Genomic DNA, 23,025 nt, shown 5'->3' on the forward strand with positions numbered 1-23,025 from the left:
CCTAAACAAAAATCTGGCATTTAATCGCTACCCAAAAAAAAAAAAAAAAAAAAAGGAATTCCTTCGCTCTTTCTTTTCTTCTGTATTTCCTACAATGTCCAGCATGGAGCCTAACGTGCAGTAGGTGCAAATAAACATAAACCGAGTTGATAATTGTGCATAAAATCACTGACCTAAGGGGGACCAGTGGTGACGGCAGGAACAGTGGAGGCCTCCATGGGAGCTGTCACCTCGAAAGACATCTTATCTTAAAAGTATGGTAAGGGGTAGTCCCATTGGCCCAACAATGATCAGAAGAACGTAATTCGACTCTGATCATATGACAAACCAATGAAATAATCTTAAGCAGCACTAATAAATTGCACAAAGTTCTGAATCTGAAAGTGCCGGACACACACACACACACACACACACACACACACACACACACACACAGGTTTGTTAGGTGATACTGTTTTTAATGATGAATATTCTAGAACTGTTGCTTGAATTTGCCTTTAATAGCAAGAAAAAGAAGGGTTTTTTTAAAAAAGATTCAAGAAATCGAAACTGGAGGAAAGATATGAATGTTTATGGGGACAGCAGAAATGCTTTTCATTTTCTTTTAAGAAGTTTAAGTTCACTGACAGAGGTCGATGACGTAGGCTAATAATTACTATGTTCCGCTTTTATCAGTGATCAACGCTGCCTTTTTTCAGGTGCAGCAGAAAGGCATTCACACACACAAGGCAGGTTGAGACTGTTTATCCACGTGACTTAATGTGAAGGTTTGAACACTAAGTGAACTAGACAGTGGAGCTCCGTATGGCCACCTTGATTTAAAGCTGCTAGTCCGATGGGTAAGCCCTTCAGAAAAATAAGCGCTGCAAGGCGAAGCAGTGTGTGGCCTGGTCCCCTTTTAGCGGTCACTCTAGTGCCTCCAATAGATGATGAGGCCTCAGGACACTGATTTCACTTTTCGAATCAGATTGGGAACTTTGTCCTACATGTGTCAACTGATACCTGCTACCCTGATGAATGAAATATCTGGGCCGTGGTGAGCTGAAGTGTCAAGGAGCTGAGATGATGGGCCCCTCTGGTCCTGGCCCAGTCCCGCTGGGCAGTCACAAGACCACGGCCCGTCCATTTCCGCCCCGCGCTGTGCAGGAGGCCTCAGGGCACTGACCCAGGGCCCGTGTTGACGCAGCTTCCTCCTTTTACCCAAACTGAGCAGCCAACAAAGTGGCTTGAGCTCCACGTTCACCATCTTGTCTTTGGTTTAAACGCAGAGGTGCTGCCCCTGCTGGCAAGTTTTTAAGAGCTAGAGACACTGGGAAAGGAACATAGGGTTTGGGAGGGAAACCAATACATCTCTGGTTTACTAAAGTTACTTTGAACACCCTCCTTTTTTTTTTTTTTTAAATAGAAATACAGTTGCCAAAGAGAAAGCAGCAATTTAAATGCCAAAAGCACCAGGCATAGCTAGCAAGGGAGTGGTGTTCAAATGATTAATTATACTCACACTGGCTCTCCTCTGAACCGTTCTCATGCTAAGAGCTTCACAGACTTGCCAATTAGTTAGTGTGAATCATCTTCCACTTGCCTAATTTGCCTTCAAAGTTTGTACTCAGCAATTTGCACTTACTTAAATATCAACTTACATGGTTTTGGTTTTAAGGGGGGGCGGGTAGGAAAATCAGCTCATGCCTTAGTATTTCAGCAATTAACTTGGTCATTTTAGGAAATTTTAAAAATGACTTTTATTCTGCTGCAGTGCAGAACTCAGGATGAAATGGAGCCATTTTAAATCTCATCTAACAGGGCCGATTATGAGAAGAAATAGAAGGACTTCGTTTTGGGGACAGAGAGTCGGCCATGGGAGATCTTAAGACGCCAAAGTTATCTATCGGCTGTTCACTCCTTTTAAAGTACCCCGTCTACTTTCATATGGCTTCTTTAAATGCAGTACTAGTTCTGAAATAATGTGGAATTATTCCTCTTTACTTTATGCAAACCTGTTTTACTACCCCAAAATGTATTCTTTAAAAGAGACTTTTTTTTTTTCAGCAGTAAATTTCAAGTCTGAGTTTGATCTAAGTTCTTTCTCTCTAACACACAAAGGTCTAACCCGAGTGTTGCTGGCTCCACAGCAGTTTTTAAAAGCCAACCGAGCATCCACATCCTCCGCCACACTTCCCCCCAGCCCTCAGGAGCACTCCTCTCAGACCTGGACCTCTGCTGGCACCTCAGCCGCGGTCCACAGAGGAGGGGATGTCTGTCACCTGCAGCCTGGTCAGCACTGCTTTTTCAAAACATGGCAGCTGGGAGGCTTCTCATGCCTGAGTGAGCATGTGAGAAATTCTTGGAAACTTTCAACAGTGGGCAGGGCAGGGTGAAAAGGCCCAAATCTTTAGGAAAGTATACTAAGTTCTATTTGCCTTAGAGACCCTACTCTTTAAGGAAAAATACAGGACAAGCTGTGTTAATACTCAACTTGTCAGGTTACCCATGGTGGAAATATGACACTTGGTGCAGGATCAATTAGATGTCCCATTTAAGGGAAGTGAGAGAAAGTGTTTACTAGATTTGAAGGGATTTCAAATAAGTCAGGACTCTCACAGTAAAATAGACAGACTGACGTATAAGACAGACAGCTGCCCTTCCATCTCTTAACATAGATTTCTGCTTTAAAAAAAAAATCTTTGGCTTTTTTGAATCTAGCTGGTTATATGAAAATCAGGTAACTGATGTCAGGTGCTTTCTTGGGAGAAAAGACCGTGGATCAGCAGACATGACAGCATCATGATCTAAATTTTAAAAGTCAAAATTGAGAGCCAGGTAAATACGGGGAGAAGCACATTTCTTTGTGGTGCTCCCCAGAGCCGTTCCTGGGATGGGCGGGGTCTACATGGCAACAGTAGTGTTTCGGTCACTGTTCCATGATGCACCATGGCGTACAAAGGGTGGCCTCTGACAAAAATGCTACGGGCAAGAGTCGGGGTCGACCAATTTAAAAAGCAGCAAATCCGCAAAAACAAAAATAAATTTCTGTGATTCCCACGTGGCCTCTAGAAATATAGGAAATGAAAATTCCACATAAACAAAGAAATTTGCACAGGCTGCTGGCACATCTGATGGCAGCAATCAAAAAGGGCAGAACACCTGGAAATGAGAGCATTAAATAAAAGTCTCACATGCCTGCTCTCTTTCCAAAGAATAATTTTTTTTCTATCGACTACTGAAATCATACCGTATTGGGATTCCTAACTGAAAGAACCCTTCGTTTCAGAAAGAACACTGAAAATTAATATGTAAAACAAAAATTGCTAATATATAATTACTCATAATGACAAAGATGGACATTCGATTTGACAGAGCAAAAGGCATGATGAAGCCCATTTGAAGCAAACGTTGCGAAAGCAACTCACCTGGAAATCCTGATCGTCGATTCCAAATCTCTCTCTCAGGTTTCGGAAAACCATCGGGCAGTATTCCTTAAACTTGAAGTGGCTCGGCATGTTTTCTCTGAAACAAGATATTGTGAGACAAAGCTCAGATACACAGAGAGGTAACCAGACTTGAATCTCCCACCAGCTAGTTCTACAAGTAGCCAAAACAGTGCTTGGAGTTCCCTGGCCACAGAGGGCACAGAACTTCACATAGTTGACCCTTGAACAATGCGGGGGTCAGGGGTTAGGGGTGCCAACCCTCCACACGGTTGAAGATCCACGTAGAACTTTTGACTCCCCCAAAACTTAACTATTAAAGCCTTACTGATAACGGTTGATGAACACATATTTTGTACGTTGTATGTATTATAGCCTATATTCTTACAATTAAGTCAGCTAGAGGAAGAATATGTTATTCGAATCATAAGGGAGAGAAAAATACACTTACGGTACTGTACGTATTTATTTTACACATCTGCATATGAGTGGACCCGCACGATTCAGTCTCGTGTTGTTCAAGGGTCAATGGTACAACCCATAGTAAGATCCAGGGGTCAGAAGGGACAGGCAATGACATTTGTGTCCTCTCAGTACCTAGGAGGACTAGGCCCATCTGACCTTTATATCCTGACCACGTGCTACAGCTGCTTCCCCAAAGAGGAGGAAGATGAGGTGGAAAGAGAAAGGATGTGTGGAGAAAAACAGTGAAGGAAAAAAGCAACAAATGTGGGGACTTAGGGAAGGGCAGCAGAGGGAACCGCAAACACTTGACCTTGGTGACCTGCTGATATAAGCTTACAAAACAAGTCTGTTTCTCACTCCCTGAACTACCTATTTCGTTTTATATAAATACCGCATTCTAAATTCACATAGAAAAGATGCGCTCAAATGGTCAACCTCTAAACAGCAGTATGAGAAGAATTTACACATGAGCTTCATGTTTGAACAACGGTCCCACGTGGGAGGAATTTCTTTGAGGCTCGTCCTACTCAATCAGAATTGTTTCCTCCTCTGTGCATCCCACCCCCACCCCCCCAACCCCTGACACACACACTCTATTGTGCTGCTTTGCACACCAAACTACAGTAATTTGTGTATGTGTCAGTTTTCAACCACCTGGCTGACTGTGAACCCCACAAGGGCAGGGTCATTTCTTATATATCCTTGTGCCTCTGGCTCTCAATGGACTGCTTAACACATAAAATACTCCACAATGACGTCTAAAATGACATTCAAATGAAGGAGAAATATTCTCAATGCCCAATATAGCATCCAATTATGTTTTATGAAAATGCACCTTAATTTTCTATTGTTCTATGAAGTTGTCATTTCTGTTCATAATCATTATCATAGTTTTGTGTAAGATAGCTGAGGTCCATAGCTGCTAAGAAAAAAAAAATTCAAGCAATTACAGCTTGAAACATTTAAATTGTAATGAGAATATCACTTTTAACATATAAGATATTCATAGAGAACAATATGCCATATGGCTAAAGGATATTACCCAAGAGGGCCTGCTGTTGCTTTTCTGAAAATGACAGATGGTTATGTTTATCACAGGATTAACTTCATCAGCAAAACTTTACTCCCACCCATTGAAAAATAATGTGATTATAGAAATTCACAAAAATCATACTCCTGGCAGTCATATCAGTTCTAGAAAAGCTTGTATTTATACTTACTTGTTAAAAAGGTGATTGTCCACCTTTATCTTTGAGTAGGCTTTGAAGTCATCTGGCATCAACATAACAGGGATTTGAACATGGCTCAGTTCATTGATCTAGAAAAATACAAAATAAACGACACGGGTTATTACCATCTAGGTGGGAAGTGGTTGGAACTTTCAGCCCACCTGTGAGCTCAGGGATGGGGCAGGGGGATGCTGGAGAAGATTAAGCACTATAAAGACTCTCAAACAATAGGAGTTGATGAGTTTCCTGGTTGGTGAAGGCATCCACGTGCCAGGGGGTGGTACACTCCAGCGCCATGGCGACAGAAGTGCCAGCATGCTGGACCTTTCTGGGCCTTGCCCTATGTACCTCTTCATCTAGATTATAACATTTTTTAATGATAAACTGGTAAATATAAGTAAACATTCCTCCCAGAGCCCTCTAGCAAATTAATTGAACCCAAGGAGACAGTCTTTTATAGCCAGTCACTAAGAAGCACAAGTAACAACCTGAACTTGTGACTGGCCTCTGAAGTGGGAGCAGTCTTACGGGATCGAGCCCTTAACCTGTGAGATCTGAGGCTATCTCCAGGAAGACAGTGTCAGAATTGAGTTAACTGCTTTGTGCTGTTGGAAAAAACACATATCAAATATATGTATACGTAAATACATATAAATAAAATGTGTGCGTATATCCATCAAAACTATTTTTCAAAAAATGGAAGCAAGATAAAGGTTTTCTCATATTAATAAAACTTGAGAACTCACCTACAGCAGACCTCACAAAAGGAATTTATAAGCTTTAAAAGCATATTACATATTTAGACTCTAAGGATATATGTCAGAAAGATGGTAATTGTGTGTGGAAGGTTTGAGATACAAAAAATGTCAGTAAGCAAATAAATTGGTAAATATGTAAATATAAGTCAACATTGCCTATTTAAAGTAATAATGCCCAATTTATGGGATTAAAAAGGACAGAAATAACACTGAATGGCAACAGCGTGTAAGTTGGGAAGCGGATGGTCAAAGTGCAGTGTTCACATATTGCCCAGGAGGGTTAAGAGGTTAACTTTATATTTTTTTTTAATTTTTCAATTACAGTTCACATTCAGTATCATTTTATATTAGTGTCAGGGGTACAAGATGTTAACTTTAAGTATTAAGGTAAAATTCCAAAGACAAACATTAAAAGAATCGAAACAGTCTATAACCTCCACAATAGGAGAAAAGAATGAACAGTAAGAATATAAATAAAACTCATTTAAAAGAAAAACAAGCACTGCAAAAGTCGGATGAATTGAAAGTAAGTGATAGAAACAAATCTGGATCAATACATAATCAAAATAGGCATAAATGAACTTGTAGTTAAAAATAAAGATTGTCAAGATGAATTTAAAACGACCATAAACTATATGCAAGGGACATACCTAAAACATAAGAATTCAAAAAAGCTGAAAGTTAAGGAACAGAAGAAACATATTAAATAGTACTAAAAATTACTGAAAAGCTAGCTTACCTTTCCTAATATCAGGTAAACTAATAACTTTGAGACAAAGGCATTATTAAGGATACAGAAGGTGTGTACATAATGGTAAAAGGTTCAGTTAGCCAAGAAGATAGGATTCATATTTTATAAGTACCTAATTAGCCTGAAATACAAAGCAAAGTTTGTTCGCACCTCAGGAAGAATGGACAATCCATCATTATAGAGGAAGTTTTGAATATGCTTTTATTGATAGTTTCAGACAAAAAATTAAGGATGGTAATAGATTTTTAATCAACACGTTGAACATCATTCAATTTTCGCTGCACACTTATTCTTGCCAAATATTCTAGCTGGATACACTGCTGAACAAAACAGAGTAAGATGCCTGTCCTCCTAGAGCTTATATTTTAGTAGAGAGTCAGAAAATAAAACCATAAACTTGGGAAATTATTCGTTAGAAGTCAATTATCCACTCTGTTAGAAAGCTATGGAATAAAGAAAAAGCAGGATAAAAGGGCTAGGAAATGCTTATCCAGTGTGTGGGTGACGGTCACTGAGTATTTAAAATAGGATGGGTTAGGGTAGGCCCAAGTCTGCATAATTCGCAGGGGCCAGGACATGGAAGCAACCGAAGTGTCCTATAATAGATGACTGGATAAAGAAGCTGTGGTACATACATACAATGAAATATTACTCAGCCATAAGAAGAGATGAAATATTGTCATTTGCAACGACATGGATGGACCTCGAGATAATCATGCTAAGTGAAATAAGCCAGACAGAAAAAGTTGAAAATCACATGATATCACTTATATGTGGGATATAAACCTAAAATCAACAAATGAACAGGACAAACAGAGACTCATGGACATGGACTACAGACTAGTGGTTACCAGAGGGTAGAGAGGGAAGGGGGAGGTAGACGGGGTCAAGAGTGTCAAATACGTGGTGACAGAAAGAAATCAAACTATGAGAGGTGAACACACAGGGTGAGCATATATACGCCTTACTGTTGAAATGTACAGGTGAAACTTATTAGATTTCGTTAACCAATGTCACCATAAAAAAATAAACTAATTGATTTTAAAAAAGAAAGAGATTAGGGAGTTAGCATTTCAGTGCAAAGGCCCTGGGCTAGGGGCGTGCCTGCTATGCTTGGGACAAGGAGACCAGTTGGGCTGGAGCAGATTAGTGTGGGAAGAAATAATAAGAGCTGAGATCAGAGAGATAAGGGGGAGTGGGTCCTATAGGGGCCTGCAGGTCACTGGAAAGACTGGCTTTTCCTGTGAATGACATGGGAGCTGTCGCAGGGTTCTAGGTGGTAGAGTGATGATATCACTTAACTTTGGGTTTAAAAAGTTATTGGGAAGGGTGGGGCGCAAGTAAAGGAGTAGGGAGTCCAGTAGTAATAACTAGTCGTAGCAGTTAATAAGTAATCAGCTTCATTTTGCTTTCACTAAATTAGTGATAGTAGTATTGACACCGTAATGATGGTCTGTTTTGACCAGAAGGACAACAGTGTGGCCAGGGACAAGTCAGATTCTGGATATATTTAAGAAGCAGAGATAATGTAATTTCTTGGACTTCTGAATGTGAGGTGTGAGAAAGACAGATGCCATGATCCACTCAGAGGCTTAGGCCTGAGCAGCCAGAGGGTGGAGCTGCCACCAGCCCAGATGGGGGACTGCTCACTGTCTTCCTTTTTATGCTTTTGATTTTTGAATCATGTTAAAGAGCTGCCTGTTCTACAAATTAAGTACTTTAATAATTTAAAAAAAAAAAAAACCATGACAAAAAGAAAAACATATATGCAAACTATCAGGTATGATTTTATAAAATAAACATATTGATATTTATATGTAATGTAATAATTAAAACATATACTATATAATTATGGTTTGTGGGGCACTGCACAATTCCCAAACCTGATGATCAGACTGGACTCCACCACCCCCAATTCCTGATCCACTCTGATTTTCACGGGTACTTGCCTTTTTCACACAACTGCTAAGAATCCAGCTTCCCAAAGATATCAATCATTTAAAGGAAAGTAGTACGATCTAAGTTGAGAGTGTGGACTCCCTCGAGCTAGCAGTTTGCATGTGTCTTACAGATGCTGAGTATCACCACGTTGCCCTTGACATTTTAAAATATCGTGTGGCACTCCTGTTGAATTTGCTGCAGTGCCCTAGGGTGCCTTGGCACAGATATAAACAATGGCAGATGCTTAAAACAGCAAATGATTAGATTATAATCTAATCACGGAATAAGATAATTAGAATAATACCTTAAAATGCATTGCAATTGATTATAACCTATAAGTACTTTATATTCATCCCCAAAAACCTTAATTGAAACCTCCAGTTAATCCTTAACTTGCAAAAACTAATGGTTTATATCACCTTTCCATGAAAGTGGTTTTCTTGGAATAACTCTATCGACTGCATTTGTGCAAGGCCAACTTACAATTCTCTTTCTATCAAATTATTTCAATAACTTAATCAGATATCACTCTTAGCCTGTTCCATATTAATTAAAATATCATGTTATGATGTGTAAAAATGTATGAAACTGCCACTTAACAAAACTAGACTAATTTAAAATCGTATCTCTTCCATTCAGTTTACTCAGGTATCTTACAATATTATGTAATTCTCAGAGTACATTTGTGAAAACTTTAGATTTTTATATATACTAGCCCTGGAATAGCGAAGTTTTCCTTTTTTAAAGAGAGAATCAGAACTGAAATCCAAATCTTGTGACAATAAGCACAATCAGAATGAAGCTGAATGACAATCCGACTTTTCAATATTTTGCGCAAATAAAAGTAGAAATAAACGTAACGAAAGTCTACAGGGTGGCAAAGAAAAGTTAAGGTGTAATCAACTTCATATTGCTTTCATTACATTATAAAGAAACTAGTTGGAGAGAACATAATAAATGATTCCTTCTATTATACCTAGGCTTCAAGTAATTATTGAGAAAGCAAAACCCAAGCTGGAAGTGGGAAAAGAGCAAGTTTTAAAATCCTTTTTGCTTTATAGTTCCTGTTCTGAAAAACGTTTTTGGGGCAAAAAAAAATGAAAACATTTCAGACAAGATGGAATGTGTAATCTGAGCATTTCCTGTATCAATATTCATTAGCCACCATCCTTTCAGTGTGTGAGCATCCACCCTGGGTTGGGGGCTGTGCAAACACCAGCGTTCACCCTCACAGGCGCTTCCAGTCTAGTGGGGCACACACATCAACTGAAGGATAACATTCCAACAAGGACAAGGTCAGGAGGGAGAAGGACATCAGGCTAGCAGCCAGCACAACAGAGGCAATGGCCCAGGGTGGTGCTGTCTGAAGGGGGCGCTGGACTCCAGCAGGAGAAGGCAGGCGGAGGGGTCCCAGCAAGCAGGGTCACAGTGCGAAGGACCTGGGTGGGGCAGGAGGGCCACACCAGGAGAAATGAAAGGCTAACGTGGGAGGCCTGCAGAGACCTGTGACGGGGATGGAGCCTGGCAACGGGTGGGGGGCAGCCCAGAGGAAGGAATCCGATTCCAGCGAGACCGAGATGGTAAAACCGGCTTGCACAGCATTAAGGACCGTGATTCTACTGAGATACCAAGATGGTAAAACCGGCTTGCACGGCATTAAGGACCGTGATTCTACTGAGATACCAAGATGGTAAAACCGGCTTGCACGGCATTAAGGACCGTGATTTTACTGAGATCGAGCATTTTAAGAGAAGAGTTCAGTTCTGATCTTGTTAAATTCGATGTGCTCCCGAGGCATCTTAAGTGCTGATGTCAGGCAGGCAGGTGGACATGCGGATCTGAGGTTGCAGGGGCGGGAGGTAAAATCATGTGTGTCTGTGAATGAGACGTGTTCTTCCTCGGGAGTGAATGAGCGAATCTGCAGAGTGGACAGAGCGGAGGCCCGGAGGGCCTGGAAGCCGTCTGGAAGAGGAACAATATCTATAATAAAATAAAGTTAACAGCGGGGGAGAGAAGGATGATTCTGCAAAGGAGAAAGGGAGGATCTGTGAGCTAGAGATGAAGGCACAGGGTCGCCTCCCGGACGCGAAGGGAAGGGTGAGTCAAGAACAAGACGAGACGAAGAGCGCTGAATGCTCCGAGACGGGACGACGACTGGAAATGCCCGCTGCACTGGGCGACGTGGAGGACTTTGGCGACCTCGGCGGAGCGGGCGGGGTGAGAGAATGCAGACACTGCATCGAGCTGGTTTTTTAGAAGTCTGGCCATGAAGGAGAGGGGAGAGATGAAGAGGATGACATGAGTCAAGGCAGGGCCTGAGAGGACAGGCTCTTCCTTCCGAACCGCTTCCTGACAAGCTGGGAGGGGAGGGCGTGCAAAGCGAGCACGGAGAAAATGACATCACGCAAAGCGAAATATAGCCTCGCCTCTCGTTCACTCACATTCATGAGTGATGCGGGTAACGCCAATGACCCATCACCTTCAATGAGGGTGAGTTAATCCTATTTGTTCATCTCTGTTTTCCCACATAGGGCTATGGGTTGTGAACTTTCAGGTTTCAAGACAAAGTTCTTTAATTTCAAAGTCTTCAGTTTGAGAAACGTTTTTAGTCTGGCATTCTTCCTAGCCCAACCATTCTACATGGCCCACCTCAAAACTGGCAGCTAAAATGATAATGGTTTATCATCATTCGTTCACATCTGCTATCATCAGTGTTTTAACACAGCATTTACACTTTTTTTTTCCGACTTTTTAAAATAGATACTTACATAGGGAACACACATATACATAGTTATATTTATATATGCCACACAACATTCACGAAACAAAACAACTTGTATGAACAGTTACTATTTTGAGGGGAAGAATAAAACCCCACCACAGAAATAAGCATGCATTAAGAAACCTAAATAGTTTTAATTTATGGAGATAAAAGTGTTTTTGGAGTATAATAAAATTGTATTATGTTAGTTAAACAATAAACTAAAAGTGCTAGTTCTATTATTCAGGCCACATTTGAGTTTCCTTCAGGTTGCAAGTATTTAACAAACTCACACGACAAAGTGCCATACCACCTTATACTTGTGAAGTATTAATTATCAAACCACTTTGTCAAATATATATTTTTTCTATTTGTGACAGTCCTATAGAGCTCATGATTGTAAAAATACATTGTAAATATCCCCCATGCAGAGAGGCTGTGGGCCTGGTCTCCCGATGCCTTGGGAAGGGCCTCCTGTTCCTGTTTATACTGCACTAGTCACCCCCAAAAGAGACAGGTGTGGACCAGCTCTACCTTTCTGCTGAGCCACTGGGCATCAACATGGACAACACTGGGGCCTAACATAAGATGTAAAATAAAGAAGCTTTGTTGTCAGCATCAATAGACACAAGGGCAAAGGAGGCAGGTGAGTACAAGCTTTAGTACAAAGTACCCAAATGTCCTTGATTGTATTATAATTCAAGAGTTGGGAGAAAGCGGAAAGAGAGAGATTGTGTGTAGGGGCACACTGATTGACGCGGGGGTGCTGAAGGGAGGAGGATGGGGAGAGCCCAGGTGCAGCTTGGCCTTAACTCATGTTAATATTTGTCATTAACCTTGCTGCTAATACCTGGTAGACACCTGCGAAGCATTCCATTAAACCCTTTAGACACAGTATCTTATCTCATCTTCACAGCCAAATGGAGTATGGACCATTATTATTCTCATTTTCCAGATAAGTAAATTGAGGCTTAGTGAGATTAGGTAAATTAATCTAGCCTGAATCTTCCTCAGTCAGGCAATTTACTTGAGTTACTCAAATATAAAATTCAAGGAGTGGGACTGGCTGACCCTAATATCATTTGGAGCGTCCGAAAGCCTATGAGGTAAGACATATTCATCAGATGGCCACCTGAAATTAAGTCTTCATTGTGTTAAAAACTTCGAAAGGATTCCTTTTTTTTTTTTTTAAAAAAAGGAGTAATTAACTAGATGTTTAAAATAAATGATTAAAGGCATGTTTAATTGAATTCGCACCATGGTCTACTGTAATTATATCAGCTGTGATTTCAGTAAGTGGAATCTGAATTTGCAAAGGCATCTATCACTGAAGTTATCATTTCTCTGACATTTCTTGTCATGTCAAAAAATGGAAAATAAATATTCTGCAAAGCTCCATTAAATCTTAATGAATCATAAACAGTATCCTTAAAAGATACAAACTCGATTTCCAAAGCAATTATATATTAAAGTAAATTGTCCGAGTTTTCTTTTATGAAAAATGGTTCATACACAGTAGAGTAAAATTTATGTGGGCTTTTCTTTTTAAAATACTATATGGCCCAACTCAGAACAGGTATCTCGATTCCTCTCTTCAGCAAAACATTAAAATTTCTATCCCATTCAAGTTACCTCCAACACTGTAAAACACAGGGTTTTCTGTGTGAGTTGAGGGAAGGGTGTTGTATCTCCTGATTGCACTGAGCGTCATTCCTGCAGATGTAACACTAAATTCATACTGGCAAGAAAACAGAGTTGGCAATTAAGCTGCAAAAATGGGCATAATAAATAGCTACTGGACAAGGAATAAATAAGTGAGACCCAGCTGGTAATGGGTCTTAAATTAAGACATACAGAGCTGTCCCCGCAAAGCCATTTCACACCGAGACATTTAAAAAATAAACTTTGCTAATTTATATAATTTTAAGTCAAGCATAGAATATGTTCATAAATGTGAGACGTTATTAATGGCGCTTAATTAATTCAGATATATTCACCCTAAATACTTCATTCCTGGACCAATACATAACAAGTAATTGGTTTTCATTCAGCCAAGCATACACCAAAAGGACCAAAAAAAGAAAACTTGCATGTAGTAGACACTGAGATATTTAATCTGATTAGAATAGACAATTCACTGCAAATTACGCCATATTGAGATGAAACAGGAGGCATCCAGCTCGTGAAGCCACAGGGTGCCCTGCTGGATATAAGGGCTGAATAAGGGCTGGTGGGCGGAGCTGTTTTCACAGCAGCCTTGTCCATCTGAGACTGAGACGAGATGGGCGATGGCGAGAGCGGGAATTATCTTAAAAGGTCCATTTATCCCTCCTCAGAATCTCAAGATGCCGATTAAAGAGGGCTTACTTTATCTCCCAAACAACACTTAAATATGTGTGTGTGTTTTAAAACACAATTAAATAATAAAAATAAAGTAGGTAGACTGCAGAGCGATAAACCTGGGCAAGATAAACACGCAGGATTCAAGATCAGTAAGGACTCCATGGGAAAAACACTGTAATGCATCGCTCGACCTGACTATTATTTTGGGTACTGTTTTAACTTTAATTAATTTCTTAGGGGAATCGAATAATAAATATGTCATACCAGATTCCCCAGATTTTACAAGTTTTTAAACTGCTTCCGGTTTCTCCAAAAGCATCCTGACTTCACAATAGAAAGAAAAAGTAATACAAATTCACCATTAATGTTACAAATCTCTTTTCCCCCTCCATGTCCCTTTTTATCAGTGTCTGAAAATAGATGCTTTCCACTAACCGGACTCATCTTAAAAAGCAAAATTCCTTTGTGGATTCTACGGTTGATAAGCATAGAAGGATTCCTTCCATCAGATAACTTACTTTGAACATTTCTGCCCTACGGGTCATTGGCTTCGAGAAGTGAATGAGTAGAAAACGAAAATTACTACCAGGAGATGAGAGCTGAGGGTATTCCCAGAGCTACTGGAAGGAATCACAGAAGTTCTGACACCTTCTGTCCCTGTTCCACAAACAGCAGGGGCCATTCATAACTTTCGCTGGTTCTCCCCAGAGGTATATAAAATGACCTCAGGTGCATTTCTAAGAAATTATTTTCTGTAGTGTGAGCTGGACAAGGTCCTCAAAATTGTACGTGTCTTCTCCATGCTCCTCTCCAGAGCCATCTGCAACGTTTTGGGAGAAGGTAAGCAGCGGCTGCCCGAGGAGGCACAGGGGAACAGAGATAAAACAACTTGAAGGGTTATAATAAGAAACTTTAACAAATTAGGTAGACTGCCTGGTGTATGCAAAATTGTCCAAATGGAGTGCAGTACCTATGATCACCCCTTCCAAACACTTGAGAGCAGACTGCTAAAAAATTCTTGTCAAATGGGAATAGCACCACCAATTTATATACCGAAGTTCATATTTTATATCGTGATAGCAAACATAATGTTTGTAGAACAAGGAATATCATAAAGGTACCATTTTCTCTTAATTTTTTTTCTACTAATTTCCTTAGCAATTTTGCAGCAGTAGGGGTGAGGCAGGGAAGATTACCTAAAGTTTTTACTCTGTATTTGATACCTGTTTGTCATTTCTTATTTTATATTTTTAAAAAATCGACTTGAACATCAGCTCTCATTTGGAAATGTATAATCTTATAATGAATATAGGTTGGAATAATTAGGAGTTTGAAAAACTGAATCCCAGTATGACTCAAGCACAAAAAGCCCACACTTGGATGGTGTGGCTCTCATTACAACTTACACTGCAAATTGAATAGCAATTTGAAAGTTCTGAGGTTCCAAAGGGGCAAGCAGAGCAAATCAGAGTCAATTACAGAGGTAGGAAAAAACAGGCAGTGGATGTTTGTGAAATGCATTTTTATTTGTCTTGAGGCAAGAGCTCAATTATCTACAGCTGCTCCATCACTATTCATTTTCTAAGATCATTTTTTAAAAGTTAGTGTCTTTGTATTATTTCCAGATAAGACAAAATCAAAAATCCAAGTACGTTTTAATTAAAGCCTTCTTTTGAAATGTGAGCTACCTTCAAATGTCTAGAAAATAAATGATTTATTTTGACAAGTCAAATAAAACTATTCTGATAGCAAAGCGGAGAGGAGATGTGAATCAAAGCATAAAGGTCTGTCATTCCAGCATCTATTAAACTAAAAAGCCCAAATTATTACACTTAAGGGGATTTTTCTGTTGAACAAGGATCATTAAGTCAATCTTTTGATTAATGGCTACTTGACTAAAATTAAAATGTCATCGGAAATATTTAAACTCTTGCTCGGAATCTTACTTTAATTTATGACACAGACACACACCCCACGACAGACCATCTGTCAACGTGGTATCTGCGGGCTCAATCAGACTTCTGATGGTTGTTCCTCACTGGCTGGCCCACCGCCAACTTCACCCCAAAGAATGAAGTCACGTTAAAATTTCACTTTCCGTGAACCAGAGACTCTGACGTGAAACTTGAAATAAGGCCAAAAATTTACAGGCTGTAACAGCGGTAATACCAGAAAAATTCTGCCAATGAAAACAAGATCTGCTAGTGTGAACGTGGTCCATTCATAAGGCTCCCAAATTTGGAGTCAGGAGACCTAGGGCAAAGCCCTGGCTCTGCCACTTCGTCAGTGCCCGACCTTGAGCACACCGCTCCAGAACACTTTTTTCGGATGAATTTGAGAAGATTAGAGATCACAAATGATGTATTGTTTGACCCAGACGGTGATTTAGAAAATGCTTGAATTAATTACCAATGTCTTTCAGACTTGAGAAAATTTACATACAGATTTGGATTTCAGGCTTCTTTGAAAAACGGGATGATCTGGCACCCAGCCTGGATTCGCTCATCTGGTGCTGAGCAGCGATGGGAATGCACCCTCTAGTTGGGCACAGGTCCCAAGACTCCCTATAATCTTTGGCTTGGGTGACTTCGCTCATTCCAGGGTTTCAGCCACCACTGTGCTCCAGTGCCTGGCACGTGGGAGGCGGTCTCACAAATACCAGTGAAAAAAGCAAAACAACTTTCCACAGAGATTCTCTTAATTCTAGAAGAAACAGATGATTTCATGAAGCGTTTTGTTTATATGGGTATAGGAGGGCAGGGGCAAAGTTAGGATAAGAAGCTATAGCTCTGATATCATAATCAGGGGCCTTGCATGATTTTGGTTCCTCGTGGAAATCAATATACAGACATGGAAGGAATAGTAAACTGGGATGATATGCCTGCAGTTGCCCGTAACTACGTCTTCATCCCATCTCCAGAAGGGCATCAAGGATGACACAGGAGAGTCAAGATAAGAAAGACAAGGGTCATGTGGAAATGACATCGTTTGAATGTCTGGACCCAGGGGATCTCGAGGCCAGCTTACCCCTTCCCCTGCCAGTCTTCGCAGACACACAAACCAATCAACCCTTTAGTCTAGTGGAAGTTAGGTTTCTACCAGTTGTGATTGAAGACATCCAAACACAACACTCAAATGCTTAGTGGGGGTCAAATGAATACAAACTTCATTCATCTGGGGGGCCATGAATGCTAGCAATGACACGACACTCCAAGAAACTGATCTTGAGAGTTTCAAATAAACATATTTTCCTTTTTATAGTCTATGGTGTGTTATATCTGACACACCAAAATATCTGAAGACTTCCTGATGTCTCTCGGTATATTCACCCAGCAATGAGGACACCCTAAAAGTGCACTGCCCCGAGTCAGCTGTGAAAGAGAAGCTTCCAGAAGGCACTGGAAGATGCCACGCTGACAGTTCCGCCAAGAGGTCCGAACTCCCACACCCCTCTGGGAGTGGAGCCTGGCTGGCAATGGAGAAGATGGGGAAGAGCTGCTATGTAAGATGGCTGTCTCACCAGCACACCCAGAGAGGAGGAGAAAGCGATGAGAGATGGCCACGCATTTAGAAAACCAATCGCTCACGCACAATCAATAAAACCTGCAACACGGTGGAGAAGGAATTGGGCACGTGTAGTTCAGCACTTAAAATAAAATGACATCTTCAGCAAACTTCACAGTTGGGACTTATATTAAGATTCTAGAAGGGAAGCACTGAATTCCCGATTTGGTTAGGGCTGGACTTTTGTTTTTCTTTCCATGAACAGGACAGAGGGGCAGCTTGTTTTACTGCACAAGAAAGAACAATATGAGGAAGGTTACCATTATGCAGCTTATATAGCTTTCCTGGATTCCCATTTTAGGCAGTGAATGGACCATGCATTTTTACCTCCTGCCCTTCCAGAAACCCTGCTAAAATGACAATAAAGGAAGTTAGCGGTGGAAAAAACAACAATGACAGAGAAAGTTGGCGAGCAGACAACTGAAGAGGAGAAATTTTAAAGCATTTGTAAAAATAAAAAAAAAAAAAAAAAAATGGAGGATTGTTGACTGATGGAAGGGGAGAGAAAGCCGTGGCCATTTTGCTCTCACAGATGCAGAACAAGTGAGGTGCCTGGGGTTCAGGTGGCACACAGCGTGTTGCCTGTTGCCAAGCACTGCACCCCACAGAGACAGGGGACTGATTCTTTAGAGAACTGAACCCAAGAGGCTTTCGAGCTGGGAATGCTGGGCACGGAGCAGGGCGTTGACTGATGGAAGGGGAGAGAAAGCCGTGGCCATTTTGCTCTCACAGATGCAGAACAAGTGAGGTGCCTGGGGTTCAGGTGGCACACAGCGTGTTGCCTGTTGCCAAGCACTGCACCCCACAGAGACAGGGGACTGATTCTTTAGAGAACTGAACCCAAGAGGCTTTCGAGCTGGGAATGCTGGGCACGGAGCAGGGCTGGGCTGGGGCACAGGAGTGGAAATCTCTGATATCACCCTGGAGCCCTCAGCCCCTACCCTCTGCCCCGCTGCTGTCACACCTGCAGCCTGTGGCTTCTCCCTGAGGGGACGCAGGAGTGTTCCTCTCAGGAGGAAAGGCTCTGGGAGAAACTCCACCAGTGGGTGAAGATGGAGAGGCTGGCCCGCTCCTCGCCCACCCTCATGCAAAAGCCCACCGGGCCAACAAGAATCACCACTCCACGTTCCCAGAACTTCTATTCCGTTTTCCAGTGTTGCATTCCGAAATCTGAATGGATAAGAAGGAACCACCAGGCAAGTGAGGACAGCCTCTAACATGAAAGAGAAGGCCTGAAGCAAACCTATGATATGTGCAGTGATATTTAACATTGCACAAAACTTAATTACCAAAGTCATTACTTCCCAAAGTCCTCAAAATCAATGAGACGTAGTAAGGTGAATACTATTACTTTAACCAAAAGCTGGGTATTATTTTAACCAAAAAGGAGGAACAATAAAAAGGAGTAGGAGAGATATAGCATCATCTATCATGGCAGAAAGTCCAGATAATACCTCTAACTGGCAAATTCATAAACAACATATAAGCCTATTACCTAGAAATATAGGGGAATATTGGGGGAAATTACCGTTATGTGTATTTGTGTGCTAATATGGAAAGTTCTCTATAAAGTGAAAAAAGCTGTTCAGTATGCTCCCATTTGTGTTTTTGAGAAAGGTTATACATTCATATATTTGTATATGAAACTTACAGAAAGTACATAAAAGCTGGAAGAGCAAGTTTGGGGATTTGGGGTGGGCATGAAGTTCCTCATGTTATTTTCATAATAACAATGAACTGGAAAATTAAAGCACTCGTGAAGCACCTAGCTGAGGGGCACGTCACATAACTCTAAGGCAATGGTCCCCAACACGGGCGCATGCTCTCCAGCAGGATATCGGAGAATTTCTATTTCTATTTACTTTCTATCTAAGAAAATCAACCTTTGCAAAATTTATAATACAGTGTGGCACATGGCCTCATCAGTCCATACGTCAAAGTCGTGAGCTGTATATTGTAAGGGAGATAAGCTGCAGAAATGGTAGGGACCCCACAACCTGGAGGGGAGGGCAGTGGGAACACCACACCTTTGTCCACGTTCAGGGCATTGCGATGGACCGCAGCTTACACGTGCCCAGCTGAGTGGATTTACGGAACATACCATCTGGTTTTAACATCTGGTTTTAATTAACCCTCACAAAACAGACACGTGTTTAGAAGGTTGCCTGAAAGAAGCCACTGACTGAAGCTTATGCTAAAAACACAAGCACTAGTTGACGAGAATATGGTAGAACTAACAGCTGAGTTCCTGGAGCGTTCTCTCTGACCATAATATGAGGTCAAAGCATCGATGATTTAATTGGATATGACAAGAGCAGTTCAAAAACAATTGAAGTTATTGAGAAGACTGTTTAATATGTGGGCTCCCATCCATTTTGGCTAACTGATATAACTGCACTTCCTTCAGTGTACGCTGTGCCTTGAGATATTAGTTGATGACAGCATAGAGCTATCAAATGGGCAAGTCATTTAAAAACTAAGCGCTCCACCGGAACACAAACATCTATGCTTTTTTCAAGGATGTGTAACATCATGTAATGCTAGACTGCCAAATTCAGCACTCCGCAAAATTTTACTAATTTAATGATTAATGTACAGAAGCTTCTTTCTAGGTTCCACTATAGCAAAAGACCGAAAACCACATACTGCTTTAGTTAATCCTACCTAGGTAAAAATGGCCAAGAATACAGGAAAAACCAATATGGCACCAAATTCAAACGAATTCCTTTGTTAGCAAATACTATTGGCAGATACATAGAAAACACTGGTCAATATTTGAAGACTCAAGGTTTAGAATAAATTGCACAGCCTAGGAAATCTGCTCTATAGGTGCATCTAAGTGAAGATGATTCTAACCTTTTCCTGCTTCTAGTAATTGCTAAATTATTCCATGTATTCAGAAAACTAGGTTGGCAGGTGGGCAGAAAAGGGGAGGGAGATTAAGAAGTACGAACTTCCAGTTACAAAATAAATCATGGGAATGTAATGTGCAGCAAAGAGAATAGAATAAATAATGTAATAACTATTGGTTCTCAGACTTATTGTGGCGATCGCTTTGTAAGTTATGTAAAATGTTGAATCCCTATGCTGTACGCCTGAAACTAATATAATATAGTATGTTGTGTGTCAACTATGATTAAAAATAAATTTGAAAATAAAAAACAAAAAACAACTAGTCTGTGTGGTTGAGAGGGAAGCAGAGCCCAAATACTTCAAAAAGTTGTGGAATTTAAACGATGAGTCATGTGCTTCTCCTTTGCAAAAAAGACAAGTGTTCCAAATTTGTGGGCCTTTGCAGAGGTCAGAGGTCAGAGGTGTCTGTCAGTAGTGTGCTCCTCAGCAGCAAATAAATAAACACACTTTAAGCTTCCTTTCAAGGTAAAGGTGAGACTCAGCATTGACTAAGAAAACAACTGCTTTTCAAGAGAAACTAAAGCTTTGAAAAGAGAGGATTTGAAAAACAGATGTTGGGAAATGTTCTCACTTTTCTGTGATCTTGGGGCCAAAAACAGTGTAACTGTCACCTAAGAAAGCTCTTGTATCAGCACACCCAGAAACTTGGAAATAGAGTATTATTCTAGCTTCTTAGAAATTTTGCCAGAGAGTTTCGAGCCTGTTTGTTAATGAGCTTTGAACCCATTGGTTAAAACTTTAAAAACAACAATACCTTCCAATAAGTTTTGAAGTGTTCAGAGAAAATGAAATTTAACATCTGGAAGTCAACTCAAAGCTTTGTCACGTCAACTAAAACTGGCAGGACAGGCTGAGACAGGAGTATGATGATTTAGTAAAAGTGATACAGTTCTTGCATTTGTATTTATAAATCTTTGTCAGTGTTTTCTTCAGCAACAAAAGCCACTGAAACCAAGAATCAAAATATACAAAACCTTAGAGGTAGGCTATAAAAAATCAATATGAAAATAAAATTTTCAAAAAATATACTAATTAGACTGCTCTCACTAAAAAAATTAATCATTTTTAATGAGGGCAAAAGATTATTTTTATAGTGTTAAAATTATTTTTAAAATTGAATCTCACCATTTTTAGTTTTTAGATATGGTGTAAAATGTACATAGCATTGATATTTGCATATGACTATTATGTATAAATAAGTATACACGTTAGCACGCTTAAATTTCACACACATGAGGTGTGGTCAAAATATTTGGAGTCTATTGTTCTATGGGGGATTTTCCAAGATACACATATCTTTACCCATCTCCTATCCTTGTGGTGGGGAACAGGACATTTGGCTGTGTGTTTTGGAGAATAAATAGTCCCCATGTATTTTTGACAGAACTCTCTGCTCCCTCCCACCAAGCCGGCGAGCCCTCTGTATGCTCTGAGAATTTAGTATGAACCACGGAGAAAGAAACACAATCCTATATTTGCACTGGCCAGAGGCAGGCATACTACACAGCATTCACAGTTACCCATAGCAACATCTCACTTAAAAACTGTCAGAAACACTTTCATATGTACTACCTGCTTTTTCCCTCATAATAATGACATAAGATTTTTCTCATTGAACAGACAAGAAAGAAAGGGAAATAACTCAGCCGAGAAGATAAACGGCCTCCTTGAGATCATGAGAGGAGAAGGGAGAACTAGATTCCTCTATGCTAAGGCCTATGCTTGTGCCAACCTCACATACACATTTCTGAAACTGGATGCTAGAGTCCTGAACAGGATGTCCCACGGAAAGATGACATTACAGCCACCGACGTGGCCCCGCATCAAGGAAGCAGTGGTCCAGCCGAGTGCCCTCCATGAGTTTGTGGAAAGATGCGCCTGGTTATCACAGGTAAACCATACAACGTTTGCAAAAATGTTGAAAGTTTGGGATATAGATATTTATATCAAATGACTGCAAGGGATTAACAGCACTTTCGTTATCTATATATCTAGATCGCAATCTTCTAAGTTAATTTCTCTTCACCCCGTATCTAAAATACATTCTGTTTGAAAGCTTTAGAATAACTTGCTTCTGAGTTCAGAGCTTTCCTATATGATAGGCTGAATCAGTCATGTTTTCCTGGTGAGTTACATTCTTTAGCCTAAAAGACTATTTCAAGCATGTGTAAATGCATTTTTCTAATAAATGAAAGCCGAAAGGCAACTCGTTTTGTCTGAAAAAGGAAGAATTGTTGAGCAAACAATAGTCCAAAGCTATTTTATTCTGAACAAAAGGAGATTGTTTCTAAGACATACCAGACTACATTTTTCACACAACTTTCTTTTGACACTGAAAATGTTTCCAAACGTTGAGGATAAGCTCAATTTAGAATTCAGCTTAGGTTTTAACATAGCTTCAATCCATCACAACGAAATGCTGAAAAGCACTTTTTCATACAAATTCGAATTTACTTTATCTTTTGATACGAAGCACAGGGGTGTGATTTTCAAAATAATCATTAGCTCAGCTAATATCTTTTTCATGGCTGAAAACAACATTTTAAACCCTTGACTTAGGTGCCTATATACTCACAAATAATTGTACTGAAGTGTTTTACAAATAATAAAAATAACAAGCACTATTTTTAAATCTGGTAAGAAAAAACTGTCACCATGTCATTATTCATGAATTTTCAAAAATGTGTCATACCAATTATAATATATATCTTACATATATATAGATAATATATATCCACAAATACTCCTAATTCACAAACTGTCAAAAGAACAAAAATGCTACTGTTTGTTTTCATTATTTTAGGAAAAAGAGCACTTGCCACATGCGTTTGCATAAATAATTCTCTCCTTTCCCCACCTCCTCCCACTACATTGT

The 23,025-nt window shown here is 40.2% G+C and overlaps 1 protein-coding gene across 4 annotated transcripts in view; it reads right to left on the reverse strand.

The window, feature by feature from the left end:
* PIP4K2A (phosphatidylinositol-5-phosphate 4-kinase type 2 alpha) overlaps positions 1-23,025 on the reverse strand; it is a 171,013-nt gene that overhangs the window by 76,943 nt on the left and 71,045 nt on the right. For all 4 annotated transcript variants that reach the window (XM_025043459.1, XM_006907004.3, XM_006907005.3 and 1 more), the window contains 2 exons: positions 5,111-5,208; positions 3,408-3,504 (listed from right to left, as the gene is read on the reverse strand). In XM_025043459.1, the coding sequence (XP_024899227.1) occupies positions 3,408-3,504; positions 5,111-5,208 (195 nt within the window). The remainder of the gene's footprint in view (positions 1-3,407; positions 3,505-5,110; positions 5,209-23,025) is intronic.

The sequence above is a fragment of the Pteropus alecto genome, unplaced genomic scaffold (assembly GCF_000325575.1).
Source record: "Pteropus alecto unplaced genomic scaffold, ASM32557v1 scaffold11, whole genome shotgun sequence".
NCBI lineage: Eukaryota > Metazoa > Chordata > Mammalia > Chiroptera > Pteropodidae > Pteropus > Pteropus alecto.